The sequence below is a fragment of the Lissotriton helveticus genome, chromosome 6 (assembly GCF_964261635.1).
Source record: "Lissotriton helveticus chromosome 6, aLisHel1.1, whole genome shotgun sequence".
NCBI classification, from domain to species: domain Eukaryota; kingdom Metazoa; phylum Chordata; class Amphibia; order Caudata; family Salamandridae; genus Lissotriton; species Lissotriton helveticus.
The window spans coordinates 612417770-612440588 of record NC_136067.1 but is presented as its reverse complement, the minus strand read 5'-3'; the positions used below and the strand labels follow the sequence as shown (position 1 = coordinate 612440588).

Genomic DNA, 22819 nt, shown 5'->3' with positions numbered 1-22819 from the left:
ATGCTTGTGGTTATACCTGAAGAAGTATATTCAGAAGGGTGGTGGCATACAGGGATGAGGATGGTTCCACCCAAAATCTGGGAAATCCTGATCAACAATCTTGCATTAGATCATTCAATAATAGAAGAGGCAACTGGAATGACAATACCTTTGGTCACATTAGATGAGTTGCAGGACCAAGACTCAATTATAAGTGACTTTTTGACTTCAAAACCAAGATGAGTCCAGAGAGAACATTTCCTACCAAAACGAAGACAGAGGAATGCTAAGTGGGTCCCGGTTAACCAACTATTGTGATTCCTATTAAATCATTCAAATTGTGCCCTGCTATATCCACTTTTGAATCAGTCTATACAGGATAAGAATGGTATTTGTAACTTTAAACCATTATCTCAACTACCCTGTGCAGTTAAGGTAAAGAAAAAAGCACCTATGATCTTTAGGTAGTTGCTTACAAGTATGGCCCCATCAGATCGGTATCGCTGGATTTGTCCTCAGCGTCCAACACTGTGAACCAATTTGTCCTGCTGAAAACATTATATGATGCCGGAATCTATGACAAAGCACGCCACTGGTGCAATCATATATCCTAGGGAGATCCCAGATGATAGCTCTGTCCTCTATTAAATCAACTATGAAATAGCAAGGTTCAGCTCTTTCACCTCTCATTTTCAAAAATTATGAGTGGCCCTTCGCACGTAGTATATGTGTGTATAATGGGTGCTACAAATACCGAGTACCTAATTTTTTCCAGTAATAAATATAAATATGAATGACAACTCTGTTACATTTTGGTCTAGATGGCAGTCCACTTATTTGATTGGGAAGTACTTAAACATGATATGCTCTGACAAGAACAATCTGCTTCAAAATCATAGACATAGGATATCTCTTCATGGGTTCAATGTAGCTTATCAATTGGAGCTTCCAAACAATGAAATAGCCACTTTTATCTAAAGCACAAAACATTGATATGAGTCGGTAATAACCAAATCCAACACAGTGAAGATAGGATTAGATAGAGTGGCTGTAAATTGACAGAAAGAAGACTTTTGCCTTTAATTTCAGTTTGAAGGGAAACTTTAAATATTGAGTTCCTCATAACAGGTTTAGGGATAAATTCCAGCCCCATCTGCAAACAGGAGTTTGCACAGGTGTTGGCAATGTGTGTTAAGTGATCATATCACACCCTCACGGTTTTGTTCCTGATAGATTGTGGCTAGTCAAACATGTATAAATATATTAGGGAAATGGTCATAAAAAGGCAAATGATTTGGAATTCAGTGTGTTAAATACCTCACCATGCGATAATGGTATTATCAGGCATGGTAAACACCTCATTTTATGCACATAACTTGCAACAAGAACGCAACTAAAAACAATCGGTTGAATTTCTTCTACAGGAATATTCCTCTGGTGGAGGAAATTCAGCAGATAGATTCTACTCTGTAGTTAAAGTATCATCTAAAAACTCAAGGAATTCCACTTCCCTTCAAACACTAAATGAAAACCTTTGTCTGAAAATGGAATTCAAGTACACCGACCAAAACATTTTCTTTGCTGTTGTTCTAGCCTCAAAGAATGTTATTTTCAGAATAGTATTCCAAGTAGGCAGCTACATCTTTCTTACATTATTGGGTAGTGTTATAAACAGTAAACACAAAGTAGAGCCCAGTACATGTACCCTACCAAAACTTCCTCAAGTAAATTTTGTTTTTTAAATATGTGTCACCAGTTTTAGGTCTGGCTTTGCTAATATGGTATTCTACAGACGGCAATGCCTCTGGTCTTACTGAAGAAAACTATCCAGAGAGTCAATATAGAGAGCAACCACTAGCATCCCTATACTAGGCCGTACATAAGGTAAACAGAGAAGGGAATCAGTTCTTATAACCCACATAGAGTCTGCATTGTGGTCAATATTTTGAGGCCTCACCTTCTATTAGATCAAAGTGATCAAATATTTATTATCCATTTTAACCTTATACAATGGCATGTACTGAGTATCAGTGTCTGAAAAGTAGGGTTTACAAAAGTATACTGCTTACTATGGTTATTGTATGCTGCTGTTTTGGGACTTTACAAGCCTTCAATAAGTATTGCAACTCTTTTTAGACATTTGCTAGCATTTTATCAGGGACATGTTGACTTTAAACTGACCATGATAAAAGCATCAGTACATTCAGACATTTTGAATTTACTACCTTTTTAATTAATGTAGGAATATTTTTAGTTAAGATTGTCATCTTTTGAAGGAACATGGAAGTGCAACTAAAGGCCAGATTCACAAAAGTAAACGTACACTTTTGTGTGCGTTTACAATTAGTTGCTATTAACAGACGCCATTTTACTAGTAGTCTCCTTATGACTGCGGGGTCTGCGCACATAAAAAAATAGGCCCGTCCTATCTTTTTATGTGCGGAGACTCCGCAGTCATAAATATACTTACTAGTAAGATACCTTTACTAATAGCAAACAATTGTAAACCTACATTAAAGTGTAAGTTCACTTTTATCAATCAGGCTTTAAATTCTTATCTCTAAGTCGCACAATATTATTAAGCCCATTTATCGGACATTGTTGTTGAATAATGTTAGTTAAGTCTATGGCATAATACACATCACTGGGGGCAAATACAGCAAAGCATATGCAAAACTGAAATATTGTAGTAAGATTACCCTTAACAAGTCTGACATAAGTATCAATCTTATCTGTCGTTAGCAAACCTATCATTCTATTGGGTGTTGATTTTCTATTAATACATTCATTGGGACAAAACAATATTTGTAAATAATAAAGTTGGACGATAATCTGCAAACAATATTATGGTTCCAACCCACTTATGAGACCAAATGTACTTTAACATAAATTCATACTGCATGTACCTTGATTGGCAATATGTGTAAGTCTAATCATTTTACGCCCTGCTCAAAATGGGATAACACGCTAAACAGGCATGGAGAAAGAGGCAGATTAGAAGATGCTGTAACTTAAGATTCTGTTTTCCTCAGAACATTGATGTTTACAGACCTAAAAATCTGTGATATTTATGAGTGTTCACACAACACTTATCATTGTTATTTTCAGAATTCACACATTTAATATTAGGTCCACTATAAAGTATCTTTTATTTACTGTTCATAACTTCACATCTACGTATCTTGAAGATATATATTTTGGCAAAGTACACAATTGTGGAGTTGTGTAAAGTAAACTTATACTAACCTATTCTTACCTTGTCAATATTTTGGTGCTCAATACTTTGCCTACAATATTATGGTATATAAACACATCATTGGGGTGGGTCTAAGGGATATTTAAAGACCTACATAGGTTGTATCCCCCTTGTGCCAGAATCCGATCAACCTAGAAAACCTATGGGTCTAACCTCTGAATCATTTATCAGGAAAAGAGCTATTGTCTCAGGTTAGTAAGAGTACTAGCTCAAGGCGTCATCCAGAAGATGGTTAACCCTGTGTTAGCAAAATGAATACCTATGTTGGATTCCTATCAATATCATGTATGATCAATATTCTCATGTGGTCCTCCGTCCTCGGTCCAGTGTCTCTAGATCATTGAGACAAAGTGGTACCATCTGCGGACACATGGTTTGCACATGCCAACACAAGGACAACCATAAGAAACTGATAAGACGGGTAGGTGGAGTGCAAAACGATAAGTGTGTGAAAAGTTAAAATAGGATAAAGAATCTCATTCCAACTTTATTCTACCAAGACCTCTTCCTAATTAAAAACAAGGAACAGCGCAAATCAATACTCCTGCAGTTTAACAAATATCTGCATAGGGGCCGACATGTTTCAGCCTAAGCGGGAACTTGACCCTAGGCTTTCATCAGGGCCTCTGTTCTCTTAATAATGCGACTGCAAAAAAATGTGTTGGTGACAAAACTCAAAGGAATAGGTATATAATATACTTGAACAGTAAAGGATATGAGTCTCCAAATACTGTGGCTTCACTCCTCCATGACACCTGGTGATTTTATTGAATCTATAGAGGAAGAAACCAAACAAAACACAGGAGAAACCATCTGTAAGCAAAGGACCAAACGTGCCTTCAGTATATGTCTAACTGCAGTACATATAATCACTCACCCAGGGTGCCCGGGGAAGAGACCTCACCTCGTCCTGGTCCTGGCTCAGGCGTAGTGAGACCCCGCTCTGTAAGAGGAAAGTGCACCGGAACTGAATATAGGCTGCGGGACAAATTAATCCACTGCAAACCTCATTTCTATGTGTACCAGTGAAATTACTCTCCCTTACTTTCAAAGAACTTGTGTTACTATGGCCTTACTAACTGGGACATCACCCCACTAAAAACCCCATCAAATGCTTCTCACGTAAAACAGTTAGCAACATTTTAAAGTTGACACTGAACACCAAGAGTGATCAGTGTCTCTGTAAGTTTTGCACACAACTATCTGCTGCAAGAGTTTATCAGGAAAAAACCAAAGAAGCCCAAGGTGGAACTCCTTACCTGTCCGGCGTTGTCTCTGGCAATAGCTGAGACAGGGGGAGGCAAAGAGCCGGGCTCAAGCTATCCTTTTAAAGGTCACAAGGTGGTCTCTCCACCAATCAGGTTAGACAGCGAGTGCAAAACGCTGTCCTTCAGGTTTGTAACTAGCTTGATAATGCCCAGTTTATCATTTCTAAGAAACATACATATTGCATCCTGGATGTATTTGGGAATGGTTACACGAAACAAGCATCTCTGTTAGGCACCCCTATCGCGTAATCTCGCGATATTTACGAAACTACAAAATGACATCATAGCGTCCATTTTTGTAGTCCGTTTACGTATGTTCCTGATTTAACTCCGCAATCTTATACTCCTGTAAAACTGCGATCGTGCCCCGGTTATTGCACAAAAATACAGTGCATCCAAAGGATCTCTACTATTTGGAAAATGCGCCAAAAAACCGGGTCACCCTAATCTGGATGGCGTCTCGTACTGCATCAGTCATCGACTCTAAACACAACCCCGATTAGCTTGCCAGCATCTACAGACATATTAGTCCAAGCCAAAGTATGCTGAGTGTCCCAGAAGTTAAGAGGTAAAAGGACCAAGAACCCAGTGATCTCGCGAGAACAGATAGAACTACAGAATGATGTAATCATTGTCTTTCTTGTAGTTCTAATCTCAATGTAATGTGGCATAATCAGGGCTGACAACTAGGTTAGGGGCCTAAAGTGCATTCCCTACTCAGAAAACCAAGCGTTCATTCCTAAGTATAGAGTTGGAGTGCTGGTGCGGCTTATGTGCAGTGCCGGTAGTATATCAAAGTCTATGTACCGATGTTAATATAGAACGTTTAGAAAGTTTAGCACTCAGGTTCATTTCAGACTCAGCCAGGGAATGTCATCATTCAACCCCTGTACATCTGTACGCAGTTTGAACACCCATTTTTGCTCATTTTGCTAACACAGGGTTAACCATCTTCTGGATGACGCCTTGAGCTAGTACTCTTACTAACCTGAGACAATAGTTCTTTTCCTGATAAATGATTCAGATGTTAGACCCATAGGTTTTCTAGGTTGATCGGATACAATATTATGGTAGCATAACATTTTGGAAAAGATATTCTGGTAGAATATCCCACCTATCCCCAATATGTGAGTATTAACGTTGGAATAGATATTGTATGGGGAAAGAATAGAGGAATCCTAAGTTGGCATAGAATATAATAAGTTAAGTAGATTCCTTTTGATGATAATCTTTGGGTTACAAAAACTTGAGTACACAAACACATTGAGTAGTGAAAACGTTAACAGAAAGATAAATTAATTGGTGTGTCAAAATATCAAGTTAAAGGGCCTTATATAAAGAATGAGTGGACCAACGAGATGCTATGTTAAACATTGCACTGAGTGGTCACGCCTTTTTCCTAACTGCATTTTTTTTCCCTTTCAAAATTGTAAGAATTTTTTTGACCATTTAATGTGGATAGTACACATATGTGCTAGACACTACACATATTCAAATTTCACTTGTTCTCCAGATAAGCTTAAACTTTCGTACATTAGCTATACCAACTCATTTGTTTTGCCCAAGAGGCGCATTTCACATGTGAATTTATTGCAATTGGTAATTTCAGTAAAGGTGCCTTCAGATAGGCATGTTACATGTTTTGGTGCCATTTTCACTGCAAAATCGAACCTCTTTATTTGACAAAAGCATGATCAACTTATTGGGTTTACCATGTTTCAGAAAGTGGACTGCGTGAAACCAATGAGCGTGCACTCTATTTAATTGTAACTAGCCTAACTTGATTGTTCATTATAATAATTACAAAAATACTTTAAAATGTGAAAGACTTTTTCCCTACAGTCAGTTTTTCTGTTTTTCTGGAATCCGACCACGTGGAAACCAACAAGTTGGCTTTGCTGCTCTTTCACTACAGCAGGTACAGCCTAAGGTCTCTGCTGCATCAGGCCACTATACCTAAAAGGTTGGTGTTGATACTTTCCATGTACTCATTTCTTTTATGAAGCACGCTCAGGCCAGTGGTGTTTGCCTTTGCATTAAATTTGTCCTGAGCAATTGGCACAATATTTTATAATGATATTCTTTATATATATATGCATTGACATGCATATATATGTACATTGATTACACAAGTATTTTAACTATACTAATATCATTTGTGCATGGTTTATACTAACTTTCCATCTCAGCTCTCGCTAACAATGTAAATATAACAAACAGATGAGCCATTAAACGTGAATGTGAATTTATTTACTACATCTTAGCTGATTCGCACACAAGAATGCACATACAAGCATACATACACTCGCATAAGTCAATGCATGTAGCTTTCAAATGTACAGCAACCCACATACAAACTTGTGTGCACAAACCCGCAGAGTGGATGACACAAACATACAACCTCACACTGCATGTCTTAAACCACAAAAAAGGGTACATCTGGTGTCTTGCTTGTGATACCAGTTCTAGTTCTAGTTCCGCAAGGAGTGTCTGTTTGCAATTACTTTCCTAACATCTTTTGTTAGGGTCTCTAAATATTTGCATTTACCACCCACTTTGAACGAGTTAGTAGATGTAAAATTGTGCATGTTTGGCATGATGATATACAAAGGAATGTCATTATAAAATATTTATGAAATGTCTGTCTTTAACGAACCGTGTACATGGAGACCTAAACCCGCTGTAAAACTCTCAGAACTACCTATCTCATATGAACATGCATGATGCTGCAAAGTTCCTTTCATGCAAGCATATGTTCTCATGGCCTTTCAAGTTACCCATGTCAGCAACTCCTACACGTCTTCCTGGTTTTGTTTCAGTTATTCGTTCAGACTACAGGTGTTCTCTCTTTGTTTGCTGGAGGTATCAAAATAAATGTTCGTCATTATGCTCTGATATTGTCTTTCCCATTATTAACCTCTGTTTTGTGAAACCACATACAAGCATTTTGAAAGTAAAATGCCGTTTCCTGTATGGGGTATATGAACGTATGCTGCAAAAATGTTACTTTCCTACTGAAATACTATTTTGGAAGTTTTAAAAGTGCGAACAGAATGAATATTACCAAAAGATACTACCAAGAATCATGAAAGGCTCATATATCGCTTTGTTTAAAATTACACCATTAACATTGGTGTCAATACCTTGCAGTATCTCAAATGTATACTTCTCTTAGCACATGCACACTTATGTATCCATATGTCTGTATGTGTTTACATCCATTGCTTTCCCATCAAAGAATGTAAAGGCTCACTTTCTGTATAATATTAATATCTTTTTTGGCATTGTTTGTTTCTGGCTCAAATATATACCGACGGCTATATATACTGTATATCTATATAACAACTAGTTCATTTAGCAAAATATATTTTTTTGCACAGTAATTGCAAATTGCACAAAACTGCCAGTTGTTTTGTAAATATTTGCAGTGTGTAGTTAATACCTACATTAATAACATGCACGTGCATTGAAGTGCTAAAAATTATATATATGCAATGAATAGAAACACAATATTAAATAAAACCCGATTATACCTGAATTAAACTACTGAAGTCAAAACAAAGCAAAATTATGTTTTTAATTACGTCAATCAGATCACCAGTCTCATTTAACAAGCCAACTTTAGCTATTTGTGTTTGGCTAGCCATTGTTTCTCAAAGTATCATGCCTAACAACTTTGTCAGCATGAAGAAGTTGCTAGGTTCAGCAGTTCATAATGTATGCAAACACTTTCCTGTAATGGACTACAGTGTATACATTTGTTGATGTCTTGTGAGTAGGAGTGTTGTCTTTGTGTTTTGTCCTATAAAGTATTAATGTGAGCAGGTTCGATCTAGCATGTCTTGTACGGATTGCACCCAGCATGCTCACAAATCCCTTTCATTGTCATGTCAACCCTTTGCCCAGTGGGTCATTTTCTGCGAACTCGCTGTGCAACCACCCATGTTTGAATTTGTGTTCTATATTGCTTGTTTCTGCTGGCCATTTTCGAATGACTCAGCAACTCAAGAAGCCAATGTTTTGTTGCGTCCTCTGTAACATGGTGTGTTGTGATATTGTCGAGCTTTTGTTTCATACCTGTTCCAACATACATGTCAGCATGCTTGTTGGAAACAAATTTATGCAAAGACACGATTAATCAGCTTTGTTTACGGTTATCATTTTATTTTTCAGTAATACTTTCTGATACTATATAAACACAATATTTTTACAAAATTCTTTTTTTTTAGTTGATCCACCCTCAGATCTTAAATTTGAAATCATAAATGAAAACAGTGTTCGAATGTCATGGGAGCGACCGTCTGAACCCATAGAGGGCTACAAAATCACCATAGTTCCGACAACAGGTATGTTTATGAGCCATTATGTGGCACAGCAATTTCTATATGTACGGTATTATCTCCTCATAATGAGGCTCCAGGTTACCAACTGGGCGCAAATGTTTGCACAGAGTTTTCCCAGAGTAATTATTTGAGTTTATGATCACTTTTTCACACCTATACAGGTTCTTCACAATTGCCATTTAAAGCAGAAATTAAACTATTTAAGTGGCTTGTTTGAAAAACAATCACACACCATCATCCAAATCACAGTTTTCATGCCTAATACATCAAATAATTTGCAAACATACTGAATGGTTGAAAATGCACCCTAGTTTAACCAGAGAGCTGGCCGTGGGTGCTTCCATTAGATATCTTGTTGGTAGCTCAATGAAATTTGCACATGTTCCTCCTCACCAGAGGTCACATTCCTGATGTTATTAAGCTATATTGATCCACAGGAATAATCGCAACCTTTTGTAGCTTTTGAAGCTGATCTCGGTGAAATCCACAATCCCAGAAATAGGTCTACAACCATCGGAACTGATTTTAGGATGTGCTGGTACTGAAACAGTTTTCACCACTTGACATGTGCTTGACACATCTCTGATTTATTGTTCGAAATGCTGCTATTCCTTGACTTCTGAAAGGGACCATGTGTTTTCAGTCTAGGGTACTTAAGGGATTGGTCAGGATTTCGATGCCCTTTGCCTGAGGCATGCTATAAAAAGTGCATTTTCCAAGAATTTCGGATCTTATCTGATTTCAGATCTGCAACCCCGAAACAGATGTTTCAAATAAAAGGGGAATGATCAAAAATGTATGATCTGGTCCATGTTTCCTAACTGTGTATCTAGCGTAAAGTCTTCCATAGAAACGTAATAATTCAGCCTCGTATATTTGATAGCATATCAAGGCCAAGGTAGAGCCTGAGGAAGACACAAAACAGATCCCTGTGCTTAGACGAAAAGCTTTTTCTCAAGTGCAGTTTTCTTAGTCCTGGTACCTAAAAGTGATATCAGACAATTCAAAGACTTCTTGGCATGTTCTTGTAGCATATCATCTTTTTTAGATCGTTGTGCATTACCTGATTTCATGTCTTTCTTTTTGTATTTCGTGACAGATGGGCCCACTAAAGAATTAAATCTCCCATATACAGCTACCCAAACTGTATTAACAGAGCTCATACCAGATGTAGAATACGTTGTGACAATAATTTCATTTGATGACGTAGAAGAAAGTTTACCTGTCTATGGCCAACTTACAAGTAAGTATGCATAGAAAACTTTGGGTGGCTTTGTAATATAATTTATAATTCACTTGTTTGGATACATTAAAGTTGCAGCGATATCTGTGTATGTACAAAAACTCAGACTAGCATGGTTTTTGCCTTATCTCAGTTTTTAATCTTTTGTGCTACTGCCATGCTTAATAGAGTGACTTTAACATTTACCTGGGGAAGCATCAATTTAATCATAAACCATATTATTGCCAATAGCGTCATGGTGCTAGAACAGATCAAAAACTCCCTTCAATCGCAAACACACATATCAGAAAAACAGATATTGCACGGAGAAGATAGACTGGAAATAGGCATATATACAGGCAAAGGCCAGGTTTTGAACTGCTTGTAAAATATGGTTTGCTGAGATTAGTGGATGAATCTTGGATTCCCGCTACAGTGGTCAAGACCCAACCTTGAAGATGGCACATGCCTCACGAATGGCTGCACCCAAGAGCCATTAGAAATTGAGTTGTGGATGGAGGTTGGCAGGATGTGCCGTTTTTAATTATTCGTTCCAACAGGGAATTCACATGCAAAAACAGCCTACACGTGTTTCGCCTGATGACCAATTGGCCGAGGACTTTTTAAGGCAGGGTGTCTGGTTTGCGGTCCTATAACCGAATTTGTTGTAGCAACGTGGTCTCTGCAGTCCCAGGAACAGGAATTGGCAATCTGGTAAAAATACGTGTCGGCTGTTTTTTCTTGTGATTTCACTGTTGGAACGAATAATTAAAAACGACATACCCTGCCAGCCAAGCACAAAAGAACATGTGTTTTGGAAATTACTATTTCTTTCATTGCATTTGATTAACAGACACAGACCTCCACCCACATCTCAAATTATGCTTGTACAATGTGATTTGGTGCTCAAGCAGTCAGCTATCCAATGGGAGCTCATTTCAAAGAGATGGGCCTGGATCTGTGAGTGTTCTGCTCTAGACAGTGATTTCCTAAAGCTGGATGCAGGGAGAAGTGCAAGGGAGCCAAAAATCATGCAATGCGCAGGAACATAAAGAGTGGATAATATCAGAGAGAAATTCCAAGCCAACCCTAAGCGTTGCACAGTGCACCAAACAAGGAATCTTAAATGAAGTCCACTGGAAAGGGCATTAATTGTGCAATCAGAACTATTGTTGTGTGTTTACCCTTTTATAAATGTGCATGGTGTTTCAGTAGGGCAGGGGATCATCTATGAATATAACTCCCAAATTAGCTCCTTCTTGCTCTAAATTGGTCATAATTCCCTATACAGCGGTATTTCCCAAACCAAATGAACCACCCTGTAAGATATTTCCTTAAAAATACACTCTTCTATCCAATTTATATTAATAAGTATTGTCTTGTCATCAAATTCCCATTTGGTGGGGCAAGACCTAGATATATGCATATCTGTATAACTCCAACTTTTATTGGAATTGGCTGTATGAAGGGTCCTATGTGCTGGATTATTCTCTCTTGTGTGAGTAGTGCTGCATTCGTTAATACATTATAGAACTCATACAAACTATCTTACTGAGTTGGGGGGGATTGGATGGTCATGAAATGGATCCAATTTTCCATACAATGCTCAATGAAAGATTATGAGCAAGGACATTATGAGTTTTGCAGTGTATACCGCTATCTTTAATAGTGCCCCAGAGTTGTATAATGTCTTCAGTATTTACTAACACATATCTAAATCTTCTGTGAAATTCTAGCACCTGGAAACCCTCGTGGGTGATTAGCCATGCTTTCTAAAGCCTGATTGATTGATTGAGTCTATAGCTAGTCGACACATCAACACTAAAAAGATGTGCGCTTTTGTACCACAAAATAAAAACAGTAGTGCCTGGGGTGATCCATTTGAATGTCTGCCTATATAGTTTTGAATTATAAAGGGTGAGTTGGATGATTTAAAATAAAATATAATTATATGGGCATGCCCTTTTTAATGCAGTGGAACAAAACCCTAATATCAATCTTCTGCTCAAGGCAATAAAAATTAAAAACAGACTTCCAGTTTTGTCTTCATCCTCTAATTTCTTAGGTTTTACCCCAGACAGTTGACACAACTGAACTTAATTGCAACATCTTCCTACATGTGCAATGAATCAGATCAAATCAATTTATTTCATCACTAGGTCATGGTAGATTAGATTATGCAAATGTCATTCTAGAAGCCCTCCCAAAACCTACCATATAACCTATCAGCAGAGGGCGGGGTTAATACCATTGTTCTGCACATTTACTTATATGACTACTTTCTTGCCTTACTTGTATCTTGAATAGTCCATTCCCCAATAAAGTCCCCAATAAAGACGGTCAATGTCCGTGTTCCAATTTGAAGAAATGGGTCTCAATTCAGGGTACTTCATATCTAATTTCCAAGTCAGCTCTTTTCTGTGACTTGGATATCCAAGACTTCTTTCTCTCACTTTCTGGTCATGATTAAATGCAAATCCAACTACGTTCTTTTGCAACATATTCTCTACACAACTGGCAAGAACAATATCGTACAATTCCAATAGAATACCTCCCTTAGGTTAAAAAAAATGAGACAAGGTTTAAGTTGTTACTTAATCATTGGGTGGGTGGGTATGATATGAGTAGGAACAGATAGAAGATCAATCATTTTGCACATCTTCCGTTTTGTCAGAGATTTTTCCATTTTGCTGCAAGTTTTTAATGTGATATTAATTAGCTGAAATAGAAAAAGTTGAACAGGACACTTAAAGGCAAAATCGTTTTTAAGTTAAAGTCTCACATTTCCTACAGTTTTCCATAATGTTTAAAAGTCAAAATGAGTATTTTTACTGCACATTTTCAAGTTAGCAAGATAACCTAGTAATTTAGGGTGTGTGGCAGTACCTGTTTTCCACATCTTTAGCTTTCGAAGGTGAAGGTAGCTTGACTTGTGAACAATTAAATGCCTGTATATATATATATATATATATATATATATATATATATATATATATATATATATATATATATATATCCAATTACCACTCCGGTGCTAGTACCACCCAAAGGAGAAAACACGAACATGCAAATTTCTTTGATCACTGCTGGCTACAGTGACTTTTTATTCTGCCAGGTGCGAAATATCTTCAGTCAGGATATATATACATATAGATAGATATATAGATAGATATATAGATATATAGATATAGATATAGATATATTAACAGCTTTTTGTTTATCATGATGGTATATGCAGACTCCATTACTTTTGTATTTTCTTTTTTCGTTCAGTTCAAACAGGAGGCCCACTGAGACCTGGTGATAGAAAACCTGGTGAAACTGACTTACCAAGTAAGTATATATTTATTGACACTAAGATTTTGATCACCTCTTCACCAAAGTATTTTCAATGCACAGAAAAAACACCACCGATCCACACAGATAGAGGGATGATAACCAGAAGGTTTCAACTTTAATGTTGATATAGAAGATTGAGTGGTAGATACATATTTTTTTTTTTCAAATGCAACTTGGACACCGAGTTAATGTGCTGTAGGGAGGCGTTGGGGGATCAGCAGTGGATACCATGGTAACAAGAAAAATGCAAAGTGACGGGAGTAATTAAATTAGAAGTGGTTGTTCTAAAGTAATTCAAGGAATGCTAAGACAAGATAGATGAGTGACTCCTGGCTTTTAGTTATTTACAATGGCTAAGCTTCTAGCTTTCCAGTATTTCTGTGATACTAATGTGAGCTTAAACAGTACAACAAACATTGAATACATTACAATACAGGTGTAATCATACTTGAATTAACATGATACATTCAAGTATTTTTTCTTTTACATTAACATTAACACAGCAATATTGTATTAAGAAAAATGACTTCTGTTATCAGTATAGGTTGCCCATCATATTATTGGTTCTCAAAGCATTTCTGTTATGTTTTCTGGTAACTCCAAGCAAAATTACAAAGTATCGTATGTATGTAAAAAAAATCGACCCTTGGCTCTTTTGTTTTGCAAAACACAGGAAATATAACACATTCCAAATTCTACTGCAATAGAGGAAACTTAGTTAATGTGTTGACTAAATTCAAGTTCATGTGATCTATTGGTTTAGATCCATGGAGATGTGGTATTGTAACAGTGTGTAAACTGTTCATAAATGTTGTTGCATTAAAAGGCGCTAATGCTTTTTGATTTCTACTTGAGGACTCATTGAGACGAATTTGAAAGATCAGGTTGCAGGGTTCAATAGCCTTGATTGGGAATGATGGCTGGCCGCTATGTCAGTCACAACCAAGATCTATTCAATGAATGTGCTTTCAGTACTAATTTACCAATTCATACTTATGCAGGATACATGGTTATGTTTAGGGCACCTTCCTGCATAAAGACAATCCTTTGAGGAGTTTTCCTCCTGCTAATTGGCTGCAAAATGCATTACACATAGAAAGAGGAAATAACAAGAACAAATTTAGGTATTTCTACTCTTTGTCCTCTGTTGGTAGGGCGCACCATTTTGACACATTACCAGATTTGCAAGTTTTGTAAATCTGGTAACACACCAAAATCCATGGGTGGATACAGGGGGACCCCCATGCTCCACCCATGGAATGCCTTTACAATGCAGAGTAACGCAAGGCAAGGCAGGGATTTTGCTTGCAAGGGCAACAGAAGGACTTTGTAAATCTGGCCAGTAGGCAAGTCACACTTTTCAAGCACACACATAACACATGTTCAACAAAAAAAACAGGCCTCGCTGCAGTTATCAGATAGGATATGTGGTCTCTTGATAAAGCGTGTAAGTGTATCTGTAGTCTGTTATTACAGAGCAACTACATGTGACGGTTTCAGTATTATGAATCCCTGTATAAGTGATGTCCATGTAAGTTACACACCTGATCACTCATTAGTGATTAGTAATATTCCCAGGGTTACCAGTGAAACAGAGTTAAGTTTCATGATTTTATAGAACTGCGTGTCTAATTCAGGTCTCGTGACTCTTTAGCAGTCCATCTCTGTTAGAAGAGTTCTGCTTTGAATGTTTAGCTCTGCATGTTTAAACGGGTCTGTAGGCTAGTTGTTTTATTTCCTTCGTTATCATCCTTGTAGTGCTCTCCTGTGCTCCCACTGTGCTCTCACAGCCCAAGAGAAGAATGAGTCAAATGTTCATTCTGCATAATCCCCCCTCCTCCAGTTAATTCCACAGCACTCTGATTTATAGAAGGCACTAAAGCACTAAAGCTGGGAATTCATGGCACTACTTGACCTTTGCCCCTGCACTTTTTTGACCCTGCTGTGAGATTGAATGCCTGACCTACTTCTAATGGCACACTTTATGAACTTCTCACCCTGTGGTCTGAATGACTGCAAGGGAAGGGAATATACTTGTCTGCTTCTAAATGTATATCACAAACACACATGCCAACACACTAACAGGGCCCACTCCTGCAGCCCTCCCTTACTCTTCTCCTGCTTCTGTGTCTCTTTTTATTTTTTCATACCAGGATCACTAATTCTTTTTGGCTATCGTTCGTTGTCTTTTTTGCTTGTCTCCTATTCACCTTATATTTGTCACTACCTCTTCTAATCGCTTTTCGTTTCTTAGTCTCTTGGAAAATTGAATACTTTACTTCCCTCGCCTTTTCTCTTACTTCCTCTTTATTTATGTCCCGCTTTATTTGCTCTGGTTCCTTCTCACAGTTGAGGGTTCCTGCATATCTGTAGCATCAACATGTCTACCGCGCGTTGCATGACAGCAGAGAGTTTTCTAAAACCAAAAATTCCAATAGAAAAATGGTCTACAAGTAATTAAGATGGCAGGCTTTGTGGGCTCTTTGGAACGCTTGCATAAATACATGTAGTTAAGTCAGAATGCTAACCCGGTGGTTTTCACTGTGAAGTCTAGAGGTAAGTATACTGTATGCTGCTTTTTTCAGAGGCGCGTCTGAGTACCCTGGGCACATTCTGCGGAGATTGGCGATCCTTACACACGAATGGATGGGAACTGTGAACTTGGATCTATTGTCGTCAGGATATTTGCTCCTGAGTGCCACTCTGGAGTGAATCACTGGTGGAGTGTACCTGTGCTTTGAAAACACTAAAAAATACTCACTTTGTTTTTTTGTTTTTACACTAAGACATGCATAATGCAGTGAGAAAATACTACAACAGCAATTATCCTATGAAAGTGCGTTAAAAAAGGGAATGGTTGGCGACATGTTTAAGAAGCCAAAAAGGCTAACTGATTGCCGGACTAAGAGAAGAATGATAAAATAACATACAAAAAAAATAGGAGAAAACAGCCATGGATGCATATGGGGAGTTGTGGGTGGGCCATGTGGTGTTGATGGTGGTGCTTGGTTGTTTTTTTCCAACGTTAGCAATGCTGTGCAGCATAAGGGATGCTGTGCAAGGTGGCTAAAACAATTGGCAAATCTAGGCCACAAAGGCGAGCCCTACTGGCTTTGTCAGTGCTTGCTGTTGTAAGGTAAATCAACATCCTGCCCACCACTCCAAACCAGGCCAGTGGTGGAGTGATTACGGGCTTTGTGACCTGGGGACTAGGAAACACCCCATCTTTGGGTTTGCTTGCAGCATAGTGACACATGGCCTTGTATTTTTTAAGGAGCCATTTAATCTTCAGCATTTTTATTTTAAACAATTAAGCAGTTTGCGCACTTGTTCGAAGCACTTGGCTTATTTACCGGCTGCGATACGTTATGTGAGAGAATTCATAATCCTTCTCAGGCGAAGTTCGTGTATTTATTTTCGGAATCGTCCTAAGAGCGTGACAGAAAGGCAGGCTCGCCTGCCATGGGAAGTGAATAATTGTGGGGTTTATTTAGATAGGAAGAGGCTCAACCCTGCACAATTACTTCACACCTGAGTTTAGAAATCTAGCATCAGTCTTTGATCGCTATCCCAGGTTCCTAAATATGGTGGAGGTCTCTTGCAACTCTGAAACAGTTTGATGGAGTGGCGTGAGCAAACACAAATGAACTTCCACTTTCTTACAAGTCAAGTCACGCGCGCACTCTAATAACAAGCATGACACAGAGAAGGAAACATAAAAGAAAACCGAGTCATATGCAGTAAATGAGGTATAAGCACGTACAAGGTGCATAACAATAACACATGCAGCACCGACTTTGATGGGATTAGGAAAACTGACTTGGTAAATGATGACACGGTTACACAGACAGGTGCTCAGCAAGCAGCAAGCGAGGACAGGCAGGCTTTCCATGTCTACCTGAATGAAAGGGCTCCGCTGCCTACAGTGACACAGCGAGAAGCAATTACAGAGCAAGCAAAATCAACCCAGGAAAGATGCTAACATGTCACAAGCCCAACAGGCATGTAAAACACTTCCCAAAGTAATCTACATAGTTTCCTGTTCTGTCGAGATTAGCACTTCTGAACAATCCTTAAGTATGTATAACACAGCTCTAATAATCTCTAAAACAATATGATGTCAAGGTTGGAAATGGTAGAACCATAGAAAATGATATTGTTGTTAGAGCTTTCTACTTAAATAATGTTACTAAGAAGTCATTACAGTGCAGTGTAGATTATCGCATAAACTATAAAACTCTTACATATTGCTCTTTATTCTAAAATATTTCACATTTCGAAATCACTAGTTCCTAAGTGGCTCACAATCATTAATTTTATTCCAAATCGTGGGTGTGTCCATCTTCCTTTACCATGACCACTAATGCAAGAATAAGTGAAATAACAACTTCAAATACTTAGACATGAGAATTAATTAAGCAGTGTGCTCCAATAATTGTGGGGGCAGGTAATTAACTACCATTATTGCCCGTAGTGGTGGTCAAAAACTATTAATTAATTCTTAAGCCACAGTGCAGGTAGTTTATTTTATAATCATAGGCTTAATTTGATGGATATGGGAAAGGCGTAACGGCACTTGATTAAAAAAAGTATTGCTGGAGCTCATACAATGTATCTCCCCCCCCTCCCCCCTCCCCAAACGAAAAAAGTTTTAAGCATACCTTTTGAAAAAAAATATGCTCAGTGATTCTTGTGTGTACCCGCAAGCTGCTAGAGCCTGTAAACAGCCAAGGTGATATGGTTCCCTCCTTCTCCAAAGGAAAAAATTAGCACTATCTCGTGAACCTAAAACAAAACCATAAAACGCCAACAGACGAAAAATCAATTTAATCACAATGGCAATTAAATAAACAGACAAAGACTGAGGGCCACATGTACGACGAAGTGGTGGAGTGTGTCGTTAGCCTCCTGGACTTAACTGCACGCTCCGTCACTTCGTTAAACGCAAGGCTGCACCATATTTACAAGAATGTGGTGCAGCCTTGCATTTCCCATCTGCGATGGCGCTAAGTTTTACAACTTAGCGCCAACGCAGGCACCCTTGCACCAGCGTGCAAGGGTGTCTGTGTGCAGGAGAGGTTTGTTTATGTGTAGGAAGGTGTCCCTTCCTGCATATAAACACTCCTAAAACGCCATTTTGTAATTTCATGTGTGCTTCTTCATGCAGCACACATGAAAATGACAAAATGGCATGTTTTTTTAAAAAAAGGTTTGTTTATATAGGGACATCTTCCTCTACATAAACAAACCATTGCATTTTGCTTTTTCCATGTGTGCTGCACAAGGCAGCACACATGCAAAAAGCAAAAAAGAGGAGAAATAATGCATTTCTCCTCTTTTCCCCATCTTTGGCGCTGCCTCCTATGCATGCCATCCTTGTACATAGGGGTCATTGTCAAATACAGTGGGTGTTGCGGTGGAATGCCCACCACAACACCCACTACACGCCCCTATCAGTCTAAGCATAGCATGAAAGGGTGCCTTATGTACAAGGCAGCGTTAAGCCACTTTAAGTGGCTTAACGCTCCCTTGTAAATAAGGCGCAGCCCCTATCGCCACGGGAACATCACAAAAAGTGACATAACAGTGGCAATAGGGGCTTGTACATATGCCCCTGAAAGTCTCAGAAACCTACTAGAGCAAGCCTGTAACCCTAGATATGGAAGGCTAGGAGGATTCCAATTGACTGCCCGACTGCAAACTGTCCATTCTGGTTAGCATTAGAAATCACTTTTATTAGAATTGGTAGTCGAATAGAGGACACACGTGTTATGTTTTTCAGTATACACCAAGTATACAGAAGAATCTAGAATGCCTCTAGCATAAACCATGTAGCAAAATACATCCAACAAGGACCAATATGCTTAGTGGAATGTTAGATACACATTTATTTTTTGCATTAATATAGATAAGCTGTAACAGTAACTTCTAGATGGTGTTAATAGTCAGTATAATTGACTTGGGTTTATTTCAGTTCTCTTACATTTTGTTTGCTTTTCCTAGAATGCTCACTCAGTGCTGTTGCCGATGTCGTTTTTCTCGTTGACGGCTCATGGAGTGTGGGCAGAGGCAACTTCAGATTTATTCTGGACTTCATAACAGCGCTTGTATCTGCTTTCGATATCGGCGAAGACAAGACAAGGGTTGGTGTGGTCCAATACAGCTCAGATACAAGGACTGAGTTTCAATTAAATGAATACATGCGAAAAAGTGATCTTTTATCAGCCATTAAAAGGATTCCCTACAAAGGCGGAAATACAATGACTGGTATGACTCCCAGCATTTCAATATGATCAAACACCTTGCATATTATTGATTAATTTTTCCTTTCCTTGAATGTAAATTTCTTTTGGCAAGATATGGATGACATCTTACTCATTATTCCTTAGGTGTGAATTAGTTTCACTATGATAATAAAATATATATATTTTTTACTTTATTTTAATGGTAGGTGACGCAATTGATTTTCTGATTGCAAACACATTTACTGAGTCTGCTGGTGCAAGAAAGGGATTTCCAAAAGTTGCCATTATCATTACTGATGGAAAATCTCAAGATGATGTTGAGATTCCAGCACGAGAGCTGCAGAATTTGGGAGTTGAAGTTTTCACCTTAGGTAAGTTAGCAACACATTGTGGGGTCATGTGCTTAAAAGGGCACAGACCGTGCATTTACTCTGAACACACATACATTTTTCCTGATATACTATTACTTATGCTACTTTTTACAGGTATCAAAGCAGCAGATGCCAAGGAACTGAAGCAGATGGCATCGTTGCCATCACTAAAGCATGTCTTTAATGTGGCCAACTTTGATGGCATTGCAAATGTACAAAATGAACTAATCTCCCAGGTGTGCTCTTCAGTCGATGAACAGCTAAGTGAGCTGGTTAGCGGAGAAGAAGGTGAGAAGCTTTCAAATATTCCAATATGTAATTTTTAAATTGAACGTTGACATCTTTTTAGTATTAAATAAATTTTATTAGCAGAACACATATCATGAAAATACATTGCATTGTTGCCTACAACCCTGCGGGCCGGCTACAGCACAATCAGAAAAGAAAGATGGGCAAATGGATCAGAGGCTATCCTATTTAGCTAGTTGACACAGCATACCGCCTACAACTCATTCAGGGCCGGCTGCGTTTGTTAAAAGGAGCCAATAGACAGTCCTAGCTCTACGAAATGTGAATAATAGCAAAGTCTGATGCGCTGCTAGCATGCGTGTGGCAATGAAAAAGGATGGCTGACTGCTATGGAGTCTGCCTTTTAAGAGAAGGAATGAAAAACGCAGACCAAACAAGAATACAACCCAAATTGAAAAACCCAATACTCACCCGCCACCCCCATCCCTCCCCTCTCCAGGTGAGCAAGATAAAATGTTTTTAGAAAACAAACCCTGGAGTTGAGAATTAGCCTTTTGCCACTAAGGGCAAATCTCCAATTTGTCAGATATTCCTCGAACCCAAGTGTGGTAGGATCCTTTCCTGTGGACTGGGCTTTAGCTTCACTCCAATTTACACTTTCTGCATTGTGCATGTGAGGAAGAAAAGTAATTGAGGCCTCTAATCTGAGTATTGGACTAAATTGCTATCCCTGTGCAAAAACCTGTTAAAATTCTAAGCTGTGCAAAAAACGCCACCCCCCAAGCAATTTTCCTAAATAAAGATTGTTAGGACAAATATGCTGATATGTACTAAAGAAAAATGACCATTATATTCAGAGATTTGCAGAGTTTAGCACAGAATGCACCGATTCCGCCAGTCATTTGCTTCTTTTTCTTGGAAATACTCAGAATAGGAGCTCCTAAGTGTCTCACAATCAATCATTTTAGTCCACATTTTAGGCAAGTGTCCTTCTATTCCAATGATTATTAATACAATCATTAGTGATAAAATTAACCTCCAATACATGGATTTGAGAATTCATTAATTAACTTCACCCATTAAAAACTTTACATTGCAGACATTGTATTTACAAGGTGAGGTGAATACCCTACCGTATTCCCCATATGGACCTTTTAGAAGCTCTTGGAGGGAGATTCTGGATATTGCAACTTCTTTTTCACCTTGATTCAAGCTTGGAGTACTTACTTAATTCAGGCTAGATGATCTTCAGTGATTCCACGACCTCCATGCTCATTGCCACCTTGTGGTGTTCCAGTTTCCTGGAACATGCCTGGAGGCCACTTGGAATTGAGCATCCAAACCTTGAAATATTCTATGAGATTAATAGATTATGAATTGCCTAAAGCTCTTTCTGTAAAGAGAACATCTTCTGGCTGGTCAGTTGAAGTCTGCAAGTGCAGTCTATGGGGAAGTGGAGGACAACAAGGAACCAGAATCACAAAAGTCTACAACTCTTAAAGGAGCGGAAGAGCTGCAGAGGACCAGAGGTAAAGCCAGGGACTGAAAAGGGTCTCGGTGTCCCTGTAGTCAAAACCACTGAATAAGTGGGCCATTTTTTCTCCCCACAATATTTAGTGGGAAATCAGGATTGCTCTCCCATTAATGCACAATGATCGCTCTATTTAGTACAATTGACAAAGCTTTCTGAAATCCTCTATTTTTGTTTGTATTTCTTCATGGTTACAGTAACGGAAGTGCTGCGAAGCATTGAATACACTGTAACAGTATCCATTCAGAGCTCTGTGTTCCCAGCATGCATGGGAGCAAAGTAAACTATACGCCATCTGCAGCTTTCATTTTAAAAATGCAGGCTGACCAACTAGAAAGCACTTAGAGAGCACTTTTCGTTTTCAAACTCTTGGCTCATGCCATACCCATATGGTTTCCCTCATGGGAAGCTAATGGATGCCATGGGATATGAGAATGAAAGATTTCCCTTAAAAGGCGGCTGTCATAGATCTAAAAAAAGGCAGCATATTTCATCCTACAGAGGTCTGAATAGCTTCCAGGTGATTTGCCAAGGTACTTTTAGAAGCCTTATGTGTTTTAGCGGCTAGCTATGAGAACTTGAATGTGCAGCATTTTCAGATTTTTCCCAAATAAAATATTGCAAACAATATTATCTTATTTAAACTGCTTTCTAGGGAGTGTGTAAGTGTAAATGACATATTACTCAAGTAACCCAATCTTCCTGTTTCAACGCCAAGGCTTATGTATCGTTTGTGTATAAACAGTTATTAAATGCTGAATCATGGGCTTCACGCCATTACTTTATGCACAGCAAATAGGAAATGCAAGCCTGATTAAAAAGACAATCTGCTAAAAGTAAAACAATCAGCAGCGCCAATCAGTGCCCCATAGATCATCAGCACACTGCACACGTGCTCTCTATTTCTTCGCTACGTTGGAAAAAATGGTTATGTAATGTTTGCACTGGTGCAAATTTGCATACTCAGTACTTGAGCATGTGTAGACATTTTGGTAGCCTTCACAGTCCATAGAATG

General features: G+C 38.4%; 1 protein-coding gene across 6 annotated transcripts in view; it reads left to right on the top strand.

The window, feature by feature from the left end:
* Positions 1 to 22819, top strand: part of COL12A1 (collagen type XII alpha 1 chain) — a 433058-nt gene that overhangs the window by 12520 nt on the left and 397719 nt on the right. For 3 of the 6 annotated variants that reach the window (XM_078648068.1, XM_078648070.1, XM_078648069.1), the window contains exons 3-8: positions 8733 to 8849; positions 9946 to 10089; positions 13342 to 13401; positions 19411 to 19674; positions 19859 to 20023; positions 20138 to 20311. The exons of the other annotated variants lie outside the window; for them this stretch is intronic. In XM_078648068.1, the coding sequence (XP_078504194.1) occupies positions 8733 to 8849; positions 9946 to 10089; positions 13342 to 13401; positions 19411 to 19674; positions 19859 to 20023; positions 20138 to 20311 (924 nt within the window). The remainder of the gene's footprint in view (positions 1 to 8732; positions 8850 to 9945; positions 10090 to 13341; positions 13402 to 19410; positions 19675 to 19858; positions 20024 to 20137; positions 20312 to 22819) is intronic. 6 annotated transcript variants of the gene reach the window in all.